This window comes from Ptychodera flava, chromosome 9, assembly GCF_041260155.1.
Source record: "Ptychodera flava strain L36383 chromosome 9, AS_Pfla_20210202, whole genome shotgun sequence".
Classification (NCBI taxonomy): Eukaryota; Metazoa; Hemichordata; class Enteropneusta; family Ptychoderidae; genus Ptychodera; species Ptychodera flava.
Genome location: NC_091936.1, coordinates 31,253,195 through 31,262,509, shown reverse-complemented (window position 1 = coordinate 31,262,509; position 9,315 = coordinate 31,253,195). Strand labels below are relative to the sequence as shown.

The 9,315-nt window shown below is 39.9% G+C and overlaps 1 protein-coding gene across 1 annotated transcript; it reads right to left on the bottom strand.

Annotated features, from left to right (window-relative positions):
- Positions 1-251: 251 nt before the first annotated feature.
- On the bottom strand, positions 252-8,998 carry LOC139140648 (carbonyl reductase [NADPH] 1-like). Its single transcript, XM_070710021.1, has 6 exons — positions 8,863-8,998; positions 8,212-8,472; positions 7,344-7,456; positions 3,088-3,216; positions 1,996-2,137; positions 252-750 (listed from the first exon to the last, which is right to left on the bottom strand). Exons 1-6 carry the CDS (start codon positions 8,887-8,889, stop codon positions 559-561), a joined length of 864 nt encoding a protein of 287 aa, XP_070566122.1. The 5' UTR covers positions 8,890-8,998; the 3' UTR covers positions 252-558.
- Positions 8,999-9,315: the final 317 nt, after the last annotated feature.

Here is a 9,315-nt window from a genome sequence, read left to right as displayed (position 1 = left end):
TAATAAATCCAAAATATTATTTGTACATTGGAACAAGCGGCTCACTGTAATCTTCATAATGCTCTATAAAGTCAAAATTAATGTTTCTACTGACACATACAACTAAGAGGCTAGAGTAGTTCCATGTGATCCGGGTCGACATCTATGGGTGTGAGAAAGTACTTCTATGATTATATATGTGTTCTTAACAATAGATACACAAAAGAAAATGTGTTTTTTTCCATAAAATTTATTTTTTGTTACTTTTTATTTAGGACACAAACCAACACCTATTTCATATCAATATTGATAAGAGTTTACCTTTAAATCCCTAAATCACTTCAAATGCCCCCAACATACCCTAGATATGTTCAAGCCCATATCAATTCTCCAGCCCCCTCCGGTGGTGTTTGTAAATGCAGCCTAAATTGTTCAAAAATATACTCGAGCACGTTGAATATTCCCGACTATACTTCAAAGACATTTAAAATTGTGAGCTTTCTTCATGAGCATAGTTTCTTTCAGTTGAAATTGTTAATATGAATAAAAAAGACGGACTCGGGAAACTGTCACAGCGCCTTACAATGGATCAAAATTCATTCCTGCACCATCTATCAGCCATGGTATGACTTTCTTCTCTCCAAGAAATTCTCCTTGAGGTTTGCCAGCATTGACTGGAAGCAGAGCCAGATACACCGGAGTTTCGGCTCCTTGATCCGGGGTTTTGAGACCCTGAGGGTACATGTCGGTGGCCACATTACCTGGACAACACTGTGAAAGAGCAAATAGCGAACAAAATTAGGGGTCGACAGTCCATCAAGAAATCCACGTATATAAGTAATTTTAGAAATCTAAATTTGTCGAACTCATCTTAAGTCTGTAATTTGAGAACGAAAGGCATTTTTTCAGTTTCCGAAACACGTGATGTTTTATGGGCTGATTTAATAACAGTTTTGGCAAAGTAAGTAAAATTCACTGTTTTTCCATTCACAAGTTTGAAACATATGCCGGTAGACAGTAAAGACATACTGAGAAGATACACAGAAACTCATTTTGCCTCTGTTTGACAGTTTTCTCATAGTGTGCACACCGATTTCTGTAACGATATGACAATGTAAAAATATGTGGGTAATGTCGCGACAAGCAAGATTTACTTTAATACACAGCCATTGGAGGGACTGTGTCTTCATTCGACCTGCAATCAACATAACTATAGGTTACCATTTTGTGCGCACAATATGTAATGAAAGGAATCTCTCTTCAAAGCCAAACATCTGTAACCTTTGACAGTTTCCTAATATTGTTGTTCAATTAACCACACTTTCTTTGCCTTTTCCACACAGTGTGTGGAAATGCTAAGTAAACTTAAAGGGATATAGTCGTCGGAACTGCGCTCAAAGGTCGTATGGGACCCATACGACCAATGGCAACAATGTATCCAAGGCACAATGGTGATTGATGAAAGTTAAACCATGTCTGTCATAATCTACATATTTGAATCTACATCGTATAATTTAAATGTTACAGCTATGATGATGAGGCGCATCTTGATATCGTGCACGAAATAAATTGTTTGTAAACAAGAAACTCGCACAGGCGCAGTTCCGACGACTATATCCCTTTAAGGTTCATTTTTTTAAGGACCCAGTTGTAGTGCTTTTTCGTATTTGGAGAGGTTTCATGGAAACAGTCGTGACATTTGACCTGCGATATGATGTGAGTGGACGGAACTAGTCCTTGTTGGGGAAAGGCCTTAGTAGACATATTAGTCAAATAATTCTGGTCAAGGGTTGTTTTCGTTCCTGTGCCGGCACTGTCCTGGCAAGACATTATGTTATCAACTTTCACAATGACGATGACGATGCACTTTACAATGATAGATGCACCGTATTGATAACCAAATACTGCCATAGAGAAAATAGAGACAATCAAGCTGATATCCGGGACATTTTCTCTTTAGATAAACTAAGAAACGAAATTTAGTAGCTAACTTTGTATCATTGAGTTAAGACTTACACAATTAATGAGTATATCTTCTCTGGAGTCTCCGGCCATTGCCCTAGCTTGTACAGCCGTCAGGGCGATGACCCCTAGTTTTGACGTACCATAGGCGGAGTTATGCCAGCCGTTTGCGTCACGATTTCCCGCCTTCACATCGCTTGAGAAAAAAATCGACAGATATGAAAAAATTATGTTGAGAGTAGAGCTCCCGTTTGTGATTTGCCAGTAAATGTCTGAAATATGATTCAGAATTACATGAGTATATCCTGACGACTTCTCCAAAACGCCACCAATTTTATATGGAGAGCTACAGACAATGGACTATTCCATTAAAATTAACAAAAGCAGAAAAGATGGTAGATTAGCTTCATTCGAATAGTGGCTCCGTTATTTCTAATGATCTCGGTTACGCATTTACTGCGTTCGTTGTTGGAGCTTATAGAATAATGTAATCGTACCGTACTGGGCTAGGTGTTTGGTCATTGGTCATACAAATGACACGTAGACCAATGAGAATCGCAGCTAGATTAACTGTTGATGAAAGGAGCGAGGAAGTATCAGGGTGTGCTTATTTTGCAGAGTTGTGTAGTCACGAATGAGCTGTGCAATGGTTCTGGACTATATTTAAGGTACACGCTCCTTGGAGACAGATATTCGGAATCTCAAACTTCTACAATTCTTTTCTGATATATACTACTTGTGGGGGTTCACTTTAAAGCTCTTGGTGTAAGAAAACTTTTACTTTTTCGAAAATCGAAAATTCTATTATCCCTCATCGAGTTAACACAGGGATGGTGGCCATTTTGAATTTCAAATACCGGTAAATCTTGGGTAATTTCTTTCTCTAGTACCAAAATTTGCACGGTGCCGCCCCCCCCCCCGATTTTAAATCTTGATTTTGAAAGAGTATGGTTGAAATATTCCTTGAAGAAAATTTGAGTAAAATTTTAAGTCTCACTTTTGAGGCACATAATGGCCCTTACCCATACGGAGTCTTCGTTTATATTCAATTCTCTCAAAGCGATTTGAATGTCTTTGGCTGTCTCACGAGTGAATGTATACCAATCGCTCTTCCTGTGAACCAAATACACACCTTGAGACACTCACCTTACGAACTGGTTCATCAACGAAATTAACTCAGTCTGTGTCAGGGTCGACGATCTGAACTTACTGACCAATTCTTTGCCCATATTGCCCAAGGTAATTGTTCCTGCTCTGCTGGCAACGTGTACAACCCTGAAAAAGACAAAAATCTAATGCTTTAAAGAGGAGTATTACGCAACGGTAAGAAGTGAAAAAGTAATTATTAATTGCGTATGCAGAAAGTAGACGCGAGATATGATGCGAAAATTTGATGTTCCAATCTTTTTGAGGTACATCGCTCAGATTGATATCGCACAGCACCGTACATGCCACGTTCAATTATGCCAATCAGTCTTCAAGGAAGTAGGAGGGAAATATTTACAATCATTTCTCCTTTTTTCGGTCTACCGCTTGTGGGGCCCATTTTGAAGCTCAAGGACTGAATCAAGTTTGCACCGAATTATTTTTGTGAAATCGAAAGTTGTATGTTCATAAGCTTATACTGAACACAGGGTTGGCGCCCATTTTGAATTTCAATTGTCTGTAAATATCGTTTCTCTTTGGAAAATTTTGCATGGTGACCCCGTGATTTTTATTCATGATTTCAAAAGTGATTGGTTTAATGTATCTTAACAGAGAGTTTGAGCAAACGTTTAAGACTTTCAATTTCGAGGCGCGAAAACACTTTTTGTGTTACTGGTAAGATGGCTCAATACGGACACATTGCCGAGCAAAAGGTGTGAGCCAATCCTATGGCGAGTACATTTTTGCTGTTATTGCATAGCTTTGTCATTATAATATAGGGTTATTCACAAAATACGGCCCTGTATGGACGAGGGCTCAGTGAGTGACGTATTGGACGAGCCAAAGGCGAGTCCAATACGTCACTCACTGAGCCCGAGTCCATACAGGGCCGTATTTTGTGTATAACCCTATTATTATACACCTCCCTCCATTAATCGTCCGTATAAACTAATTCTATGGTAAATTCTGAGGGATGCGGCACGCGCGATATGAGTGGAACGCGCGCGATTGTTGAAATAAAATTGCTACAAACCCCTGAAAATTGCGTTTCGCGCGTCTCCCGTATTCGGGACTCCGCGTACTATACAAAATACGGAAAGTTATTGGACGGTCAAACTCCCATAGGTTACGGCAGTAGGTGTATAATAAAATGATATACGTAGATTCTAACAACATGAAATGCACGCAATATTGTCAGTGCATTTCAAAGACAAAAATATTAGGGAGCGTTCAATTATTATGGCCGGGGGTGGGCCGGCAAATTCTTCCTTTAAATTCTTAGGATACACAACAAAAAGACTCGTTAGGACTGTCAAAAAGTTCTACGGTCGATATGACGACATTATGGCCAAATATGACACCTCGGTCACTCAAATGATTAACGACAGCATTCCCGGCTTTGACTTATTACAGTGATTCATATCCTGTATCTTTTCATACAATATTTAGACAATTTTGGGACCAATCCTGACGGGTGTAGCATGCTAGCAGGGTACGCTTACCCATTCCGGACACCTGGTACCACCACTAACTATCAGTGGTTCAGGATGGTCCTACTTAAATTTGTAAATCACAATTGTCCCATGGACCTGGTAATATATTACCTTGAATGGAAATGATTATTGAACCAGTTTAATGTCATATTCCTGCGCATCAGTCAAAATAAGTGAACCCCCCTACCCATTGCACCAAAAAATTGATGACCCCTTCCCCCTTTTAAGATGACAAAAATTTCATGACCCCCCCCCCCCCCCATTGCTTGAGTAAAGTTGCACACACATACACCTCTGGAGTACTTGATTGGAATAGGGTTGTTACAACTGGTATGTGGACAAAAATTTGAATTTAGAATTTCACCAAAAATGTTCATCAACTATACATGGGAGTCTATGATAAAATTGTGAATAATTTTTTTCAATGAAAAACTTGCTATACTTGTGCATATAGAGACGTTGAATGATTAACATAATTGTACTTGATTAGAATATGATGGTTAAAGGTGCATATTATGTGTACAAGAAATCTGATTTTGGAATTTCACTGAAAATGTCCATCCACTGTACATGGGAATCTATGAAGAAACTATGAACAATTTTTTTCAAATACAAAAATAGTTAAATCTGTGTGTTTATGTACTCTTGATTATTAATATTAATGTACTTGATTAGACTAGGGTGGTTACAAATGGATATGTGTGCAAGAAATTGTATTTTGGAATTTCACCAAAATGTTAATTCACAATACATTGGAGTCTATGAGAAACTATGAACAATTTTTTTACAATGCTAGACTAAATTAATTTGTGTTTTATAAGTGTTTGATAATTTATACAAACGTACTTGATTCAAATAGGGTATTTGAAAGTACAGATGTTGACAACAAGTATGATATTGGAATTTCGCCTAAAAGTATAATTTCACCTTTCATGTCACTAGTGTCTACAGGTAACTGTTAAATAATTTCCCTGACAAAACTTGCTACAGCTCTAATATGTAAGTACTAGGAATTGTTCATTGCCCAAAGTGAGCTCGATTTACAATAAGCCAAGCCTCAGAGTTGCCTAGTCAAGATTTTCATGTGACAGATAATTATACTTTTGTTCAGATTTACAGTTAAATGACTTCAGAGAATGAAATCATGCAGCGAATCATTTCTATCTCCAGAATATTTCTGAACACTTAAACTGCTTTTTGACGCGAAGGATACTTATGAAAGTTAAGTGACCCTCCCCTCTGAGCTGTTTGAAAAATACATGACCCCCCCCTTTTGCAGTTTTCAAATAAAGGTGATCCCCCCTGGATTTTGCCGGCCCACCCCCGGCCGTAATAACTGAACACTCCCTTAGCTCGTTTTTGTCGTCAACTGGTATTGCGAAATATCCGATATCCCTGTCGCGTGGCGGCGCCACTGCCGATGACAGCATCGGATTTTTAATAGTTTTCACGAACCGAATTGATCAGGGAGGTCAAGATGCAAAAGGTAAGCTTCAAAACTACCACAATCTGAGACAAGAAAGGAAGAGAAACATTTGCAGACCTGTATCGTACCCCTTTGACCCCGAACTGGACCCAATCTGATTAAATGGGTCGGTCTTTTTTGCAGACCTTTATCGTACCTATTTGACCCAGTCCCGGACCCAATCTGATTAAATGGGTCGGTCTTATACGCCATAGTATCACGATCTCTACATCGGATTTTAATCAGAGAGCAGAAATATTTGCTGCATTACATATCGAACGTTTAATGGTTTGTTCTCCAGGTTCAATGCGAAAGAGGCGTTTCCGTTTACATGTCTTTACAACTTGGAATACGTTTATTATAAAGTCCAGACATAGCCTAATTTTGTCCCAAGAAATGTAAATTATCAATAAATGCTGAAATAATATGTATGCACTTGCAGGGTTATAGAATTACAATATTTTCCAGTCGCGAAAATGGTGAAAAATTAATTTAAAACTTTAAACCCCTGGAATGTTGCTGTAAAGCATTTAGTCTCAGAGATTTCCACGCCAGGGTGTGTCCGTAAACCTGCATGATCCGATTATCATGAGCACCGAAAAGATCGTTGAGAGGAAACTACGATGTCAACCGTCTTCGATCACGGTACTGCTTCAAAACGCGGTGTTTATATTCAGGGGTGTGAGGGAATATTTAAAACACATTCATAACCGAAACAAGAGTTGGGGTTTTTTCTGGCCTTCGCGCACGTGACATCAAGACTGGTGCATTATCTCATTTTCTTCACTCCTTCACAGGTGTATTTCAACAAAACCTCAGCTTCGCTATTGTATTCCCAAGAAAAGAGCTCAGCGGATCTCGCTCGATAACGTCGCAATGCATGCAAATGGTTTCCCTTCACACCGAAAATGCTGGAAAGTAAGAAGGCGTATCTTGCAGTCACTGAAAACTCACTGTAACTCAGTGTTGTACGTGATGAAAGTCTAAAAGAAAATAGAACGAGGGGGGAAAGGAAACAAGAAAAAAAGAAAAACGAAAATCACATCGGCGTAGCATCACTTTTATCACGTGTAAGTAACCAGAAACAAAGCCATACTATGCTTTGCATTATTTTCGTTGACTTTGTAGTTAGAATTGGCTGTTAAATACGACAAACAGTTGGACTCTTGTGCTGAGCTCGGAAAGGTGCACTCTTCCTTGCCTCTGTCAATTGAAGTCACATATACATGTAGCTTGCGTACGCGTCTTCATGTAACAAATACTTTGGTCTTCTTCAAGGGTTTTGAAGATTACTCTACCTGCTGTGGGGTCGCAGCAGTGGAAATAACGCATCGCACACGTCCACCGTCCCGAAGAAGTTACATCCTAAGCTTACTTCGGCTTGCTCACTAAATGGAACCGTGCTTTTCATCTGTGTGGGATAAAAATAAATAGATAAATAGCCGCGTGAATTACTTTGAAAAGACGTATTACAATGGAATTGAGTTGTTATATATAAGTATGTACATAAGGGCAAAATATATTGTTTTATACACTTTTTGATCGTATTTTCCAATGAGTATGTGACATCTTGTTTTTACTGGCAGTTACTTTTCGTGGAGTCACGTTTTAAATCGATCAAAAACACGTCTTCTTGGTAAGGTGGTTTAAGGTTATGATAAAAAATGAAAGTGACCGTAATCGGTTGATTTAAGGAACAAGAGGTCCATTTATCCACTGTGATCGACAGTCACAACGGCAGACATGTGCGCATTTCGATGCACAGCCAAGACAGCCAGGGTCCACACGCCGGCATAAGAGGGACATAATGCGATTCGTAGTGCCCTCTGGGTAACCGAGACTAGCCATTTGTTAAAAATTGTCAACAAAACCTCATTTTAATTTTTTACAAAATACAGATAAATCAAATACTACAGCAGAAAATCGTAATATTCTCATCGTAAATAGCATATTTTTTCTTGGGATGGGTGGTTCACTCACTGTTGATGAGCCAAGAGGGCGCTGTACTTGACAGGTAGGCCTACCAGAGCTGGAATTTTCACCGCCAAACATCCTTTTTTAAGCCTAATTAGTTTGCTTTCAAAAACAAGAGAAATAGCTGGTTCGCTTCATGATAAATGACCCCTAAAATGAACCGACCAAGTTCACTAACACAATGCCACTCACCTTGTAAGCTATCGCAGCATTATTCACCAAGATATCCAGACCTCCATAATTTTTCTCCAGAAATTCTTTAAGTTTATCAATACTCTCCTTTGAAGTGATATCCAGTTGATGAAACTTTGGATGTAAATTTTCCTTTTCTAAATCTTGGACAGCTTGCTGCCCTCTGCCTTCATCTCTGGCTGTCACATAAACATCGCCATCGAAGTTCTTGCACAGCGCCCTCACAGTGGCAAAGCCGATACCCTTGTTACTTCCTGTGACCTACATATGTCAGGAGTGTGACAGAATATTTTTCACAAACTCACAAAAGTTACGTGACTTTTCAAATCTTCATTTAGAACAAACCACGGTTCTGTCTTTAAGAAGCCAAAGTTCCTTGTATAAAAATCCTAGTAAAATAAATGAAAGAACTGCAAACAGCGACATGCAGTGGCGCGTGGCCCTCCGGGGTTAGTGCCATGCGACTATGATTTTCAAATCGGATAAAGGTCAACACGACCACGATAACCCTGCATGTCACCCAAGACCAGACATTTAAAAGCAATGTAACGCGGATATTTCCTACCACATTCACGCGTATCCCTCCTTCGGATTCGCCCGCCTCCGACTGTTTTATATGTAAAATCCCGCAAACGAAATCTAATCACTTACCACTGCCACTCGTTTTGAGTCGGACATCGTTTATCACCAGCATCAAGTATGACTACTGGGTCGAAGTAGCGTGTTCTGCTCACTCTGGGGTGTGATATCACGGGTACTGTACTTGCGCACTGTACAAGTACGCAAGGGCCGTCACCTTACTTATCATCATTAAAGTACGTCCACGAGAACACCATGAGACAGACTCGGCCTATTCAAGTCATCGGGTGCTCCGCAGGTGATTGATAAAGAATGTCTTTCTTCTACGTTTACTCGACACTGAGCACCCAACGCGCCTGTGGGGCGCCTAAGGCATAGCAGCAATGTACATGTTGCTGGCTTGGAACCGTTGGCCGTGGAGCTTGCCCGGGCTTCTGTCGTGCGGCTCGTGCCATGGTTGGGGCAAGGCGCGAACGAGCCGCACGACAGAAGCCCACGCCCCACCATAGGGTCATAAGGCGTTAT

Bases quoted from the DNA above. Each gene is read 5' to 3' on its own strand.
- LOC139140648 (XM_070710021.1), bottom strand. From the start codon at position 8,889: ATGTCCGACTCAAAACGAGTGGCAGTG. The intron at 8,473-8,862 runs GTAAGTGATTAG...TGACATATGTAG, and splicing joins ACTCAAAACGAGTGGCAGTG to GTCACAGGAAGTAACAAGGG. The intron at 751-1,995 runs GTAAGTCTTAAC...GCTCTTTCACAG, and splicing joins AAGATATACTCATTAATTGT to TGTTGTCCAGGTAATGTGGC.